At 36.3% G+C, this 18,294-nt stretch overlaps 1 protein-coding gene across 1 annotated transcript; it reads left to right on the forward strand.

Annotated features, from left to right (window-relative positions):
• Positions 1-7,847: 7,847 nt before the first annotated feature.
• On the forward strand, positions 7,848-12,070 carry hoxa13b (homeobox A13b). The gene is given in 3 exon segments (XM_072912933.1): positions 7,848-7,939; positions 7,941-8,464; positions 11,829-12,070. Coding segments are annotated over 3 exon segments (858 nt in total).
• Positions 12,071-18,294: the final 6,224 nt, after the last annotated feature.

An 18,294-nucleotide genomic window follows, 5' to 3' on the forward strand; every position in this document is an offset into this window, starting at 1 on the left:
AGCCCAGTTCTTTGTTTGCTAACAATGTTAAAATGTAAATGAAAGGATCTTGCAATGTGTACAGTGGTCTTTGTTCCTCTATACAACAAGAGCGCTCTAGTGTTTTTAGGAATTTGCTGCAAAAAATGTTCTCTCAAGTTTCGAACTGAACTCGGGGGGGGGCATACCCAGGGCCGCAAGGTGAATAGTCCTTCTTTATGATCTCATTCTAAAATGACATTCTATTATTTAGCTCTGGCCGTGAAACTTTCTCCTACTATACAATACGTATGCACCACAGCAGTCTCCTGACTAATAAGTAACTAATCATTTTACTCATCCAGCATAGGAGCAAATACATACCGCATTTTTCGTAGTATAAGTCGCTCCGGAGTATAAGTCGCGCCGGCCGAAAATGCATAATAAAGAAGGAAAAAAACATATATAAGTCGCACTGGAGTATAAGTCGCATTTTTTGGGGAAATTTATTTGATAAAACCCAACACCAAGAATAGACATTTGAAAGGCAATTTAAAATAAATAAAGAATAGTGAACAACAGGCTGAATAAGTGTACGTTATATGAGGCATAAATAACCAACTGAGAACGTGCCTGGTATGTTAACGTAACATATTATGGTAAGAGTCATTCAAATAACTATAACATATAGAACATGCTATACCAGGGGTGCTCACACTTTTTCTGCAGGCGAGCTACTTTTCAATTGATCAAGTCGTGGGGATCTACCTCATTCATATATATAATTTATATTTACTTATTTATGAAACATATGTTTTTGTTAACAAGTTAAAGGTGTTTAATGATAATACAAGCATGTTTAACACATATAGTTAATATTGTTAATAAATTAAAGGTGTTTAATGAAAATACAAGTATGTTTAATACATATAGTTAATATTGTTAACAAGTTAAAGGTGTTTAATGATAATACAAGCATGTTTAACACATATAGTTAATATTGTTAATAAGTTAAAGGTGTTTAAAGATAATGCAAACATGTTTAACACATAGTTAATATTGTTAACAAGTTAAAGATGTTCAGTGATAATGCAAGCATGTTTAACACATATAGTTAATATTGTTAATAAATTAAAGGTGTTTAATGATAATACAAGAATGTTTAACACATAGTTAATATTGTTAACAAGTTAAAGGTGTTTAAAGATCATACAAGCATGTTTAACACTTATAGTTAATATTGGTAATAAGTTAAAGTTGTTTAAAGATAATACAAGCATGTTTAACACATATAGTTAATATTGTTAATAAGTTAAAAGTGTTTAGAGATAATACAAGCATGTTTAACACATATAGATTCCTTTCTTTCATGAAGACAAGAATATAAGTTGGTGTATTACCTGATTGTGATGACTTGCATTGATTGGAATCAGACAGTGGTGCTGATAAGGTCCGCATTTTCGAATAGAGGAGAAAAAAAGTCCTCCTTTCTGTCCAATACCACATGAACGTGGTTGGTTTTTGGCATCTTATTTATCCAGCTTCCGTACTCCTTTGTATACACTTTACAAGAAATACATTGTTAGCAAACTCCGTAGCTTGCTAGCTTGTGCACGCAAGCTTTCTGAGACTCTTATTTTGGTAGCGCAGGCAGGATGAAGTAGCGCTTTTATTGTGCAACTGTGCAGTCGGTCTTTGGAGTTTTGACGACAGGTACGGCGCCAGAGTCTGTTGAAATAAAGTGTTTCTCGCCTTCCAGTCGGTAATTTGAATGAGCTGGCAGCAGCCAGCGTCATCTCAGAAGACCCCCGGGTGCCGTGAATGTCAATCAAGTGACGAAAGTGACGTCACAGTGAAGATTTATGATCGCTCATTTTTAGGACTATTTTTTTAATGGCTGGCTGGTGATCGACTGACACACCCTCCGAGATCGACCGGTAGCTCGCGATCGACGTAATGAGCACCCCTGTGCTATACATTTACCAAACAATCTGTCACTCCTAATTGCTGAATCCGATAAAATCTTACACGTCTAGTCCAGTGGTTCTTAACCTGGGTTCGATCGAACCCTAGGGGTTCGGTGAGTCGGCCTCAGGGGTTCGGCGGTGGTCAAGACACACCCGACTCATTGTGTAAATACAAACTTCTCTCTTATCGGCGTATTACGGATACGGCAACAGCTGACTGGTTTTCAGGTGTGTAATTTGTTGTGAGTTTGTGCACTGAGTTGGTTTTGTTGTTTGAACAAGGTGATATTCATGCACGGTTCATTTTATGCACCAGTAAAAAAACATGGTAACACTTTAGTATGGGGAACATATTCACCATTAATTAGTTGCTTATTAACATGCAAATTAGTAACATATTGGCTCTTAACTAGTCATTATTAAGTACTTATTAATGCCTTATTCGGCATGGCCTTACTATAACCCTAACCCTCTACCCTGACCCTAACCCTAACCAAATAACTCTAAATTATGTCTTTATTACTTAGAATATGTTCCCCTAGTGTCCAAATAACTCTAAATTAAGTCTTTGTTACTTAGAATATGTTCCCCATACTAAAGTGTTAGCAAAAATATATAACTTTGTCTTGAATTTGGGGAAAAAAAAAGAAAAAAAAAGTTCACTAAAGAAGGGTTCGGTGAATGCACATATGAAACTGGTGGGGTTCGGTACCTCCAACAAGATTAAGAACCACTGGTCTAGTCTCTTACGGGAATGAGCTAAATAATATTATTTGATATTTTACGGTAACGTGTTAATAATTTCACACATAAGTCGCTCCTGAGTATAAGTCGCACCTACGGCCAAACTATGAAAAAAACTGCGACTTATAGTCCGAAAAATACGGTAATGTCCCCAGGAGGCTCTCAATGCCGACCCTGTCGGCATCCATGGGCCTTTAGATAACACGCATGCCTAATAGCAGAGCAGCTGATAGCAAAATATAAGATGCTGCTGCTTCAGTAGCACAACAGGTGGCCAACGTTCCGCATTCAAAGGGGGTGGATGTGGATGTCAACATCAACACATGCATTCCAATATCTAGCAGGACTAACACCACACCTGTCATCATAAGGTTCACCAACAAAAAAATGTAAGGTGGCTTTGCTGAAGCAGCGAGTCAAGCTGAAAGGAACCCACAGCTAAATCCATGACAATCTGACAAAACACAAAGCTGACATCGCCAAGAAGGCACGTGACTTGTGGAAGCAATCAAGTTAAATGGAGGATGGAATTTTGACTTAGCTGTACACTTCGAATTGATAAGTCAATAAATGTTATGTGTTACTTAATATTGTAGAATCTGCCACAATCTGTTAATCTTGTAGAGTAGTTATTATTTACTTCAGCTGTATCAAAAACAAATTGCTAAGACATCAAGGAACTGGACAAATACTGAAAACGGCATCATCTTGACCACGAGGACTAACTCATTTAGACTCGATGCAGCTGAAGTAAACAATCACAACTCTACAATAGTGCCAGATTCTACGATATTAAGTAGAACATTTATTGACTAATCAATTTGAAGTGAACAACTAACATTTTGTTTTTCTTATTACTTATTGATATGTATTTTTTTCCAACACCTTCCTTTTTTTCACACAGAAAGTGAACATAACCTAAACATGTAAAAGTTATGGTGTGCATGAACTCTCAGTAAAAGACAATATAAATAGGGGTATAAGATTAAATCCTACATTGTAGAAAACTGCAACCATCATCCCAGTACCGAAAAAATCCATACCCACAGAACTCAACCATTACCGCCCCATAGCCCTCACATCCATAATTATGAAGTGCCTGGAGAAACTGCTGCTTCACATCATCCTTCCAGTGGTCACCCCACACCTGGACCCCCTCCAATTTGCCTACAGGGCCAGGAGGGGCACAGAGGATGCTGTGGCCTGCCTGCTGCATCTCCTCCTCCAGCATCTGGACTCCCCAAGCAACTTTGCCAGGATCCTCTTCGTGGACTTCAGCTCCGCCTTCAACTCCCTACAGAAGCATCTACTGATCCGGAAACTACACCAGCTCAACATCCCCCCTCAGCTGATCCACCTCACCCACAACTTCCTCACCGACCGACTGCAAGCAGTAAGGGTGGGCTCAAACACATCCCCGATGCTTACCATCAACACCGGGGTCCCACAGGGATGTGTGTTGAGCCCTTTCCTGTACACACTCTACACCAATGACTGCCGTAGCATCTCACCCACCACAACATACTTAAAATACTCAGATGACACAGCCATTCTCGCACTGCTCTCCACTGGACTATCATAACACAGTCAAACATTTCACAGAGTCATGCACAGCCAGTTATCTGGAAATCAATGTCAATAAAACAAAAGAAATATGGTTCAACCCCCTCACCTCAGAACCCCATCATCATAAACACACAAACAGTTAAAACAGTTGACACTTTTAAATACCTGGGCGTAACCTTGGACAATAAACTCACCTTTGATCAGCACACCACGGACATTCAAAAAAGAAGTCAACAAAGACTGTCAGCCATCCGAAAACTTAAAGGACTATACGTTGCACCTCATCTCCTGTTATTACTTTACCAATGCATTGTTCAACCCATCCTTATGTACTGTTCCACATGTTTTTTCACCATGCTTTCTGTAACCAACCGGACCAAACTCACACGCATTACAAACATAGCAGCTAAAATCATCGGCCTACCCACACCCAACATTTCAGACTTAAACCACAGGTCCATCACCCGACTGGCAAAAACAATAGTCCAGGATATCACTCACCCACTACACCAATACATCATCCCACTGCCATCAGGGCGCAGGTACAGAACTATCACATTCCGGAGGGCCCGCCTCAGGAAAAGCCTTATCCCTGCAGCTATAGCTGCCCTTAACAGCAGGCCTGGCCGACCTGTCTGACAAGCCTGTAAATGTGTGTTGGTCATGTATGATGTCTTTTTGTAATTTTTTTATTTTTTTGTGTGATGTGTAATGTATATTGTTTAAATGTACGGCAGCAACAATGAATTTCCCCAAGGGGACCAATAAATCTAAATCTAAAATCTAATCTAATCTAAATGTAAACCTTAGTTGCTTCTTCCTACTCCATTTCAGATATGTTGAAATGTGCAAATGTAACCTGTAAAAAAACTCCTACCCAAACAAAATTCTCATTAGTCACAATGCTGCATGACACTTGATGCATTTTTCTTGCAACTTTTTGGGACCAGTCTTTTCATCCGCACTTTTTGGCTCGCCTGCCGCATGATGTTTCTGATCTCCTTCTCCAAGGAGCCACTGAGGGGCCAAGGTGCCATAGGTCATGCGATCACAAGACAACCCCATAAAAAGTCCATTAAGCACTGTCGGCTGAGAGGCTGTGTTGTCATCTACTTGATAGGTACTGCAAACACTGCAGTACTTTGCTCTCAGGCCTGCACAGAGGCTGTCACGCCAACGTGCACCCGTTTTTGCTCAAAATGTTGGAGCGCTTCTTCTTGCAACTATTTTTTAATGCATGTGTTTTTGCTTCACAACAAGAGGCTGGATATAAATATTATGGCTGATGCATCTCATTTCAACTGATTTTTTTTATTTTTATTATTACTATTTTATCCAATAACTTCTTTGATATCGTATTGGTTCATGCGTTAAAATCCAAATTAACAAATAACCTTAAACAATATTTTATTAGACTTTATGTAGTTTACTGAACTTTGAGAATAGTATCTTGTCAGCTGAGATAGGCTCCAGCACTCCCCGCGACCCCGAAAGGGACAAGCGGTAGAAAATGGATGGATGGATCTTTCTTTCTTTCTTTCTTTAGTTTATTTCGAACATGAACACACTTACAGCATAATACATCACACAATTTCATATCATTTTACTTTACATCATGTCCGAAAAGGAGTAGGAAGAAGCAAAGCTTATTTAATCCTATACCCCTTTCCCACTTTAGAGCTTTTACAAATATATACGTTCATTTACTGAACAATGGCATTCATGAATGATTAATACAGCAGTTTTTGTAATAGATGATGAAGTCAGTCATGATAAACATACTGAGATGAAGAATATCTTATTTTCAATAAGGTTGAAAGTGTTTCTCATAATTCTTCTTTGTACTTTGTAAGCACTATTAATTTGAACAACCTTTTAAACTGAATCATATCAGTACATTGTTTAACTTCTTTACATAACTCATTCCATAATTTAATTCCACCTACTGATATGCTAAAGGTTCTAAGTGTTGTACGTGCATACAAATGTTGTCTTGTCACAGCTCTGTTGAAATAAATGTCAACAGACTAAAAAAAAAAAAGATACATTTTGCAAAAGCTATTTTTTAATAAAATCATTAAAATGAATAAATAGATGAATGTGGTAAAATGCCAGGAAAAAGCAAACAAAAAAAACTTTGATACACAAGACCGTCCTCTCGTTATTTGTAATGTAAAAAGTATGGTGCAAGTTGTGAAGAATAGTATTTTTTGTAAGAATACTAAAGTACATTTAATTAATATAGGATCTCATAAGAGTATTCATGTACTACAGAGGTAAAGGTTATTTCGCCCTATTTGTGCACATCACACACACACACACACACACACTTCCCAGTACAAGCTATGAAGTTGGCCCATAAAAATTTACAGCCTCAAAAAGGTGGGAAAGTTCTATTAAAATATCTAAAAGCTCTCCGATTTAGGTGAACTCGCAGGGTTCGCTTCTTAAAATGTATACATCCATCCATTTTCTACCTTTTGGGGTCGCGGGAGGTCGCTGGAGCCTATCTCAGCTACAATCGGGCGGAAGGCGGGGTACACCCTGGACAAGTCGCCACCACATCACAGGGCCAACACAGATAGACAGACAACATTCACACTCACATTCACACACTAGGGCCAATTTAGTGTTGCCAATCAACCTATCCCCAGGTGCATGTCTTTGGAGGTGGGAGGAAGCCGGAGTACGGGGAGAACATGCAAACTCCACACAGAAAGATCCAGAGCCCAGGATGGAACCCAGGACTGCTCAGGGCCTTCGTATTGGGATGCAGACGCACTAACCCCTCTTCCACCGTACTGCCCAACATTCACACACTAGGGCCAATTTAGTGTTGCCAATCTTTTTAAAATATAACTTCAAAACTCAATAAACACACATTTTGTTTTACTTTTATTTGGATAAGTACTTTATTTTTTATTTTTTATAAAGATCTTGAATATTATCCTCACAGATGTTTTTGACACATTTAAAGTTATTAAAAGTTGTGATTAATTTGTTTTGTCCATGCTATTTAGTTAGTTAAAATGACATTATTCGGGTTTTTTTGCGCATGTGTGCGTGTAGTTTCCCCTGAAGCTTTTTATTGCCATGTCATTGTCTTTTCTCTTTTGGCCTCTTTAAGGGGGTACTTCTGTCTTTCAACTTGACCTTGGACTCCTGCAGCCGCGTCCTGGCCGCCTGTGGACCGCCGCCAAATGGTAGGTTATTGCCCTTTTAGCATTGCTATTATTTGGTGGGCGTGGGCTTTGAAACTCGTTGGAGCGCAACATACGAATTTTGGGTTCCTTTTAATTAAGGTGTGCAAAAAAAATAAAAAATATATATATGAAAAAAATGTTTGCTTTAAAGCTATCAAAGCACGTGCATTAAAGATAAACAAATGGACGTAAGATGGCGGGGAAATATGTTATGTTGCTTCATGCATTATCTCCTGCAGACCTTTATCATCTCCTTTGCATGTCACGTGATTGTCCCGGGCCAATAACGTCACGGCGGTTCGGTCCACTGTAGTTGGTATGGTTCTACTCTGCCACGGAGTCCGCGTCTTAGGTGCGTTCAGTGGAGTGGGGGTGGGGGGTGTTTTGGGCTCCACGGCGTGGACATGCTATGACCACGACGCTGCTGCTGCTGCTGCTGCTGCTGTACTCGCACTGGGCCGAGCCGCCGGGGGTGTCCGTGTACGACTGCGGCCCGGAGGAGGACGAACATGGACGGCTTCCCGGGGGGCAACTTCGCGCCAAGCCAGTGTCGGAATTTGCTGGCGCATCCTGCCTCCTCCTACGGCGGCGGCGGCGAGGTGGCCGTGTCCGGTGCGGGGGAGCCGGGGAAGCAATGCAGCCCGTGTTCCTCCCCCAACGCGTCCTTCCCGTACGGATACTTGGGCAGCGGCTACTACCCCTGCAGGGTGAGCCACAAGGCCTGCGCGCAGCCGTCCTCGTACGCCAACAAGTGCCTGGACGCGTCCGTGGCCGGCGAGGACTTCTCCAACCGGGCCAAGGAGTTCGCCTTTTACCAGGGCTACTCCCCGGGCCCGTACCAAGGCGGCTACTTGGACGTGCCGGTGGTCCCCGCGCTGAGTGCGCCTTCTGAGGCCAGACATGAGCCGCTCATGCCGATGGAGACCTACCAGTACCAGCCTTGGTCCATCACCAGCGGCTGGAGCGGCCAAGTGTACTGCAAGGAGCAGCCTCAGGCCAACCCCCTCTGGAAGACCTCCTTGCAAGGTAAACTTCCTTTTTTCTCCCCTCTTTGTCAATTCTCTGTTCTTTTATTGTAGGAAATATGCTTTATTTCAATTTCATGAAATGTAACTTTTATTTATTCAGGTTTTCCACTTTCTGTCACATAATGCCAATGAGAAAATGTTTAATAGAAGGCCATATTTTCATTACATAAAGTACACAATTTTTTGTGTTTTCCAAGTATAATAATGCTCTGGTAATTAAGGAAAATATATATTGGCCTTTTCCAATTTATTCACAACGCCCCCTCTCGTATATCTAGAATTACATATTTTAGACTTAGACTTCCTTTTATTGTCATTCAAATTTGAACTTTACAGTACAGATATAATAATACTTATATGATATACATAATGATATAATAATACCGATATAATTATATATCAATAAAATAATTTGATGATATAATATTAGAACAATACAGTTGTTAAATTGTAGTTTTTTTCCACTTTCTAACCCTTCTGATTTTTCCATCATTCTATTCTATTCTATTCTATTCTATTCTATTCTATTTTATATAATTGTAAAATGAGTACACGTTGGCCTATTTCCCCTGTAAAGCGCTTTGCATCTCTAGAGAAAAAGTGCTATATAAATATATTTCCCTTCACGTGGATCTCAAATGCCACATTTGATGATATGATATTAGAAAAATACAGTTGTTACATTTTTGCAAAGCTTTTTTCTCTCTCCATTTTATAACTTTCAATCTGCATTTTCCATTCACGGGTAAGAAAGTATAATAGAAAAATGGTTAAATGTTAGCCTTTAAAACCATATAATGCCATATTTGATTATTTAATATTAGAAAAATATATACAGTTGTTACATTTTGGCAAAGCTTTTTCCACTTTGTAACCTTCAATATGCGTTTTCCGTTCACGGGTAAGAAAGTACGATAGGGAAATGGTTAAATGTTAGCCTTTATAACCATATAATGACATATTATTTGATAATATTTAGAAAACAAATCATACAAGTGTTACATGTTTGCCTTTTTCCACTTTATAACCCCCAATCTGCGTTTTCCATAATGCACTTATAACAAGAAAAGGGATAAATCTTTGCCTTATTCCACTTTATGCCCCAAATTTAAAATTATTTCAGAAAAATACGCAAATTGTTTAATTTTTGCGTTTTTCCACATTATAACCACGCCTCTCGTATTTTAACTGCCATCTTTGCGCAAATTTTTTTTGTGTACAATAATGCACGTAAATAAAGAGCTAATAAGAGATTATACTTCCATCCATCCATCTATTTTTTACCGCTTGTCCCTTATTTTAAATGCCCTAATCACAGAAAAGATATATTTCCCTCGTGTAAAAATACACAAATAATATAAAATAGTTAAAACTTTTCCGTCTACCAAATCAGGGACATAATATACATTTGGTTGGATTTACAAATGCGTGATGTTTATTGTTTGCTGTTTACAATAATAAATATATAACAAACTAATATCAATTGACCAGTTTTGAAATTGTGTTTATTCAAATGAAAACAATGCCTCCCCTCCATTCACACACACACACACACACACACACACACACACACACACACACACACACACACACACACACACACACACACACACACACACACACACACACACACACACACACACACACACACACACACACACACACACACACACGTTTACAAGAACCATAAGTTATATATTCGAAAATTATTTTATTCAGCTCTTGAAAAATACTTATTGAATTATATGTGTGTGTAAATAATGTGTATGTATATATATTTGTGTGTGTGCATATATATGTGTGTGTATATATATATGTATATATATATGTGTATATATATATCTATATATCTATATATATATTTCAATAACTATTTTATATATGTGTGTGTGTATATACGTGTATATATGTGTGTGTATATGTGTGTGTGTGTGTGTGTGTGTGTGTGTGTGTGTACATACATATATATGTATATGTGTGTGTGTGTGTGTGTGTGTGTGTGTGCGTGTGTATATATATGTCTATATATACATGTATATATATCTGTGTATATTTGTATGTATATCTATATGTATATATATATGTGTGTATATACTGAATGTATGTATATATGTATATGTGTATATGTATACTTGTATATCTAAATATGTATGTATATATATCTATGTGCATATATATGCTTATATATCTAAATATGTATGTTTATATATATATATATATGTATATATGTGTGTATATATGTATTTATATGTGTGTATATACTGTATGTATGTATATATGTATATGTGTATATGTATACTTATATATCTAAATATGTATGTATATATATCTATGTGTATATGTATACTTATATATCTAAATATGTATGTATATATATATCTATGTGTATATATACACATATATGTATACACATATGTATACATATATGTGTATATGTATATTTATGTATATATCTATATATGTATGTATATATATATCTATGTGTATATATGTACATATATTACATATATGTACACATATATATGTATGTATATATGTGTATATATACACACATATATACATACATACATATATAGACATATAAGTATACATATCCACATATATATATATATATATATATATATATATATATATATATATATATATATATATATATATATATATATATATATATATATATATATATATATATATTTCACGAACTATTTTTCAAGAGCTGAATAAAATCCTATTCGAATATATTGTATTATATATATATATATATATATATATATATATATATATATATATATATATATATATATATATATATATATATATATATATGTGTGTGTGTGTGTGTGTGTATATATACATACGTATATGTGTATATACACACACACACATACATACATACATATAACTCTCCAAAAATTAAAAAAATTGCGTTGTCAGTTTAGGTCTTGAATTTGCTGTGCAGATAGATGTGCATACAGTAGTAGTAGTACAGGTATATTGTAGTCAAAATGTCATTTTTCTTAGAAGAACTATACGATTCAAATACTTCCTATTTGTTTTGATTGGTCCGTCAGGTCGTTAGTGCGTTTGTATTGCATGATTGTAAGTGTCTATCTCATTACATTACAGTTTAGCCCTATTTTGTTTTTTTGTTTTTTTCATTTCTACTGCTTGCATATACGTATTGAGATTACATCCTGTTTATTTGATTTAATGTATCATGTGCTGCAAACGTGCACAAACGAAGTAATTAAGTACTATTAAATGTATGTGATTATATAGTTCAAAAGCATGTTTTGATTGCACTTTTTGTGTGCAAGAAGTGTTGGAAGTAACAAAGAAACAACCCCCTTGCATGCATGCAGACAACTCTTCTGGAGGAGGAGACCCCCAAGTGCGCCGTGGAAGGAAGAAGCGTGTTCCTTACACCAAAGTGCAGCTGAAGGAACTAGAGAGAGAATATGTCAGCAATAAATTCATCACCAAGGACAAAAGAAGGAGAATATCTGCTCAGACGAACCTGACAGAGAGACAAGTGACAATCTGGTTTCAGAACCGGCGCGTAAAGGAGAAGAAAGTCGTGAATAAATTCAAGGGCTCCTGTTAGCTCCTCGTCCTGCTTTCTTCTTCCCGAATGGACACACGGACACGATGACTTCATCACAAATAAATATTACTTTGTAATTTATTACCTTAACTTTTGTCGCCAGTGTGCCTCCTTTTTGCTGGCCCTCCTCCTGGCGCCTTCTAATGAAACAGCCCACAAGGAGCAGAACTGGTAGTTGCAGAAACACCACATCATTCATTAGGCTTTCATTCACTGCCTTCCGATGCAGAAAGTCACAATATTCTATTTAAATGAAATTAACATTGTGCAGATTTATATTTATTTAGTTAAAGAATCCACAAATTGATGCCACAATCTGTAAACACCGTCTTTTATTATTATTGATTTCTTTTGTTTTTAGTTTGTTTTGTCAATGTAAAAATACAAATTACTATTCTTGTCTTTTATTTAAATTGTAAAAATTACATCTCCCATGAACTAAACTTTTTCAATAAATGTTTCCGTTTTTATGATTTTGACGTTTTATTGCCCGGTAAGTATTGCCAATTTTCCAACGTGAGATTGCATGGTTATTGGTGTTTGTCGTCATCTAGTGGATAAAGTGTGACAGTACCGTTTTGGCTTCCTACAGGTGTTCATGTTTCGAACATGTAACCGTAGACATTTTAAAAGTAAATCACGATGCTAAAAAATAACAAATTAACGCCTTTTGAAGATAAATAAGCTAAAATATGTCCACTATATGGCATAACTATTTAGTGTTTCATTTACAGTAACTATACAATATTTTCAAGACGCTCTTGAAAAGGTAATGCATTTTATTATACATATTTTAAGTAATTATTAAAGATGACGTATAGTTTTCATATCTTTTAGAATTACCTTTTATTGTAATGCCGAAACCTTATTTATTCTGACATTGAAAGTAAAAGGCATATTTATATATTTTTTGTTTATGTCTTAATTTTGCACAATTTATATCATCGGAATATTTCGAAATTGACTTGTCCAGTAGGGCACCTCAAGGTTTATTTGGTGTCACTGCGCCCTCTGCCGGCAGAGTATCCCAATTGTCTGCTGTCTGTTTATACATGAGCAGAACTATAGGGGAAACTAAAGAGGTATTTTTTACATGAAAGAAATATAAAGGATCAACAATATAATTAAATGTATGTATAGTTACATTTAAAAAAGCTAGTTTAAAAAAATTATAATAATTAAAAAAATAAAAAATAAATATAAATAGATTATAGATATATATACATATATATATGTAAATATATATATATATATATATATATATATGTGTGTATATGTATATAAATATATATATATATATATATATATATACATATATATATATATATATATATATATATATATATATATATACACATATATATATATATATATATATATATATATATATATATATATACTAAGAAATGTTTGCAAGCAACACATTACAGTTTCCACATGTGAATAACATGCAACATTTCCAATATAAATGACCTTTTTACTTAACAGTGGCACATTAAAAAAAAGTTTGATCCAAGTTTTACATAAAGTAATTACAGCAGAATAAAGGCCTGCCCACGCCCTCCCCCTGATCCACTTTCATACAACATTTATATTGTTATATTATGTTATTTATCATGTTTACTCATTTGTATACTCTAGCCTTTAAATAGCCCCCCTGTTAGACCAGTTGATCTGCCGTTTCTTTTCTTTTCTCCTCTGCTCCCCTTTTCCTTGAGGGGGGGGGCACAGGTCCGGTGGCCATGGATGAAGTGCTGGCTGTCCAGAGTCGGGACCCGGGGTGGACCGCTCGCCTGTGCATCGGCTGGGAACATCTCTGCGCTGCTGACCCGTCTCCGCTCGGGATGGTGTCCTGCTGGCCCCACTATGGACTGGACTCTTACTATTATGTTGGATCCACTATGGACTGGACTCTCACAATATTATGTCAGACCCACTCGACATCCATTGCTTTCGGTCTCCCCTAGAGGGGGGGGGGGTTACCCACATATGCGGTCCTCTCCAAGGTTTCTTATAGTCATTCACATCGACGTCCCACTGGGGTGAGTTTTTCCTTGCCCGTATGTGGGCTTTGTACCGAGGATGTCGTTGTGGCTTGTGCAGCCCTTTGAGACACTTGTGATTTAGGGCTATATAAATAAAGATTGATTGATTGATTGATGTTCCCACTTGAAACAATGGCTATTCATGCAAACCAAAGGTGTCCAAACATTTCCCCTGAGGGCCACATACTGAAAAGTCAAAGTATAAAGAGGCCCTTTTGATATTTATTTTTATTTTGTAAGCAGGCTAAAACTAATTGACATAATTGTGTAATGGTATTATTTTTACTATTCCCCCCTATTTTTTTCTCCAGTTTTATTATTTGTTCTTTTTCAGTTTGCTTTTTCTTGTTTATTATATACAATATGTTGCTGGTCAACAAAAAAAGAGCCACACTTTGGCCACACCTGATGTAAAGCACATGTTTATTCCCTTAGCGTGTATAGAAAGAATATATATTTAAATAATTGATATTCTTTGTGAATAATAACATCCAAGGGTATTAAGTACAGACAATAAACACAATAAACTGCTGTATATTTGCAGTATGCTGCATGCACCAAAAGTAAAAAAAAAAAAAATGTGACTAGAGTAGAATGTAACATTTTAAGTGGAAGGTGCGGTTGTTACTTTACAGAAGACATGTTTATTATGACTTCCAATCCTCTCTATCGGACACACATCATGAGGCTTTACGGTTAACCTAAAATATTCATTTGAAAACCTCTTTGGTGGGCTAACTATAGATTACTTTGAGGATAAAACTATACTGAAGAATGTTAAAAGAGAATTGCATAGGAATTGCCAAAATATTTAATACAACAAAGAATATAAGACTCCTTTAGTTTATGTGTGCTCTGAATTAAGGACTATATTTAAGAAAAAAAACACAGCATCATGTGACACATACTTTATGGTGTTGGACAGTACTGGTGTACAGTCTGGAAACATGTACTTATGAATTATAAATGCTGCACACACAAAACAGACACTTTAACCATGCCTTGTATTTACAGTTTTGCATTCCGAGTCATTGAAAAGTGTTGACACAGCATCTCTCCAAAGGGAAGAAACAAAGAAAATACAGCATTCTTGTTTTATATGTTTCTTACTTACACAAACCATAATAACTCAATGTAACGTGGTTACAAATGATGCATTTATTGTGAATTATTATCATGCATTTACTGTTTTTAACATTTGCAACAATGATATAAATTTGTAAACATATATATATTTAAATATATGCAGTGCATAAACATGTTATTTAACATGTTAAATTGATAAACGTATATTCACAAATATGTAAAATACAGTGTAGTACTCAGCTTGCACATTTAAACCGCAAACTTGTGTGTCGTATTATATATTTTGATTATATTAGCATGATATGATACTTTGCCCAAGTTTCTGACATAATGGGCTTTTGCAGTTTTTCCTTACTCGCACGTGGGTTCAGCTCGCCTTTTTAAAGACAGTTTTATGATTAGTTAAGAATGAATGAATTAATTAAACTTTTATTAGTAGATTGCACAGTTCAGTACATATTCCGTACAATTGACCACTAAATGGTAACACCCCAATAAGTTTTTCAACTTGTTTAAGTCGGGGTCCACGTAAATCAATTCATGTGGGTTCTGTATGGAAATAAATACAATAGTTCACGATCCAAAGCATACCGCATCATACTTGAACTCTGATTTGTCCCTCTGTATGAATATACAATTCGGTTTTAAAATGGTGAAGTCTGTATACAGGGTGGGCGAATCTGCACATTTTGGTATTAGTCCTACAAAGCCATGCAGTACTACTGATACTTACAGGTTTAAAAAATTTTTTTTTTAAATTAATAAATTAATTTGCCTTTAATTTGTTAATCAGCATTGTAAGAATAAAACATACAACAAATATTTTAGGCAAATTAAAAATATATTACTGCATCAACAAATGTAATTGTGAACAAATATACCTTGGTTTCCTATACGCCCCACTTTTTGTGTGCAGGTTTTCACCAAAATCTTTGCTAAAAGTTTGCCCGGGTGTTGTTTGCTTTCTTAGTGTGCGTAACAAAATCACTTCCCCAAACAAAGAATCCGACGTGTTGGTCGCTGCTTTTTTATTGAGTATGACAGCAAAATAGGCCATCATAGGGCCAAAGAAAGTGCCAGCACTTTGACAAAGAAGGTGAGAAACACAATTGAATTCAAGTATGAAGGTGTGGCGCTCATCGCTGTCTTCACCAACAAGAGTCTTTCATCCATCCATCCATCCATTTTCCACCGCTTATTCCCTTCGGGGTCGCGGGGGGGCGCTGGAGCCTATCTCAGCTACAATCAGGCGGAAGGCAGGGTACACCCTGGACAAGTTGCCACCTCATCGCAGGGCTAACACAGATAGACAGACAACATTCACACTCACATTCACACACTAGGGCCAATTTAGTGTTGCCAATCAACCTATCCCCAGGTGCATGTTTTTGGAGGTGGAGCCGGAGTACCTGGAAGGAACCCACGCAGTCACGGGGAGGACATGCAAACACCACACAGAAAGATCCCGAGGCCGGGATTGAACTCACGACTACTCAGGACCTTCGTATTGTGAGGCAGACGCACTAACCGCTCTGCCACCGTGCTGCCCAACAACAACAAGATTCTTTAATAATGTTAAATGATCATTTATCCTTCTGGTTTGTCATTTATATGAATTTCACATTGCAACCTATAATTAAAGTTAAAGTTAAAGTACCATTGATTGTCACACACACACTAGGTGAGGCAAAATTATTCTCTGCATTTGACCTTAACCTGCCTAAAATGTGTTCTAAGGTCACAATAGGTGTCTGGAACAGATGAATTGGATTTCAACTGCATATTCTTGCTTGTGGGAACATTTGCCTTGGTTTTCGTGCAATTCGGTCTTAGATTACTACCAAAAAGCGAAGAACAACGTTAGACAATGCAACAAAATAAACCAAATATTACGCTGTAAATTTTTTTAATTGTAAATTCATAGAAAATTCCTGCCTAATAATTGCATTACTTGCACAGTAACATTTACAGTAACTTAACGACAGAGCTGTGATTTTACAGTTAATTACAATACAGTTACAACTAAATGCTGTAACTTTCCAGTTGTAATTATATAGTTAATTACTACCTTGGCCTAACCGCATACCGCCACCTACTGTACAAGATTGTGCATTGTATTCTGTGGAACCCTTTACCAGACAAGTCAGTTTGAATTTACACTAGTTTGTTGTGAAATCACAGACGACAATGATTGCAGTATTTTACAGTTGATTGCTGTGAAACATAAGGGTTTCGTCATTTTTACAGCTGTTTGTTCTAATCTTAGAGTACACTGTAAAAAGAATTCTGTAAAAAAACGGTCATCTACTGGCAGCTACGGCTGCCAAACGAAAACCATAAAATTAAAGAAACCAAATAATGATCAAAAACTAGAGATGTCAGATATTATCGGCCGATAAATGCGTTAAAATGTAATATCGGAAATTATCGGTATCGTTTTTTTTATTATTGGTATCATTTTTTTAAATTTTTTTTTAAATTAAATCTACATAAAAAACACAAGATACACTTACAATTAGTGCACCAACCCAAAAAAACTTCCTACCGAATTTACACTCATTCACACTCATTCACACAAAAGGGTTGTTTCTTTCTGTTATTAATATTCTGGTTCCTACATTATATACAGGGGCGCCAAAAAGGGGGGTAAAGGAGATGGTTTCTAGGGGCCCATGATGGAGGGGGGCCCAGAGAGGCCCCTAATGATGATGAAATTATAATACAGAAAAAATAATGACACTGTGTTGGGGGCCCTGTAAAGATTATTTTCATGGGGCCCAAAATCCCTAGCGGCGCCCCTGATTATATATCAATATATATCAATACAGTCTGCAAGGCATACAGTCCGTAAGCACACATGATTGTGCGTGCTGCTGGTCCACTAATAGTACTAACATTTAACAGTTAATTTTACACATTTTCATTAATTACTAGTTTCAATGTAACTGTTTTTATATTGTTTTACTTTCTTTTTTATTCAAGAAAATGTTTTTAATTTATTTATCTTTTTTTATTTTTTTTTTTTTATTTTTTTTTTAAGTATCTTATCTTCACCATACCTGGTTGTCCAAATTAGGCATAATAATGTGTTAA

The sequence above is a fragment of the Nerophis lumbriciformis genome, linkage group LG04 (genome assembly GCF_033978685.3).
Source record: "Nerophis lumbriciformis linkage group LG04, RoL_Nlum_v2.1, whole genome shotgun sequence".
NCBI lineage: Eukaryota > Metazoa > Chordata > Actinopteri > Syngnathiformes > Syngnathidae > Nerophis > Nerophis lumbriciformis.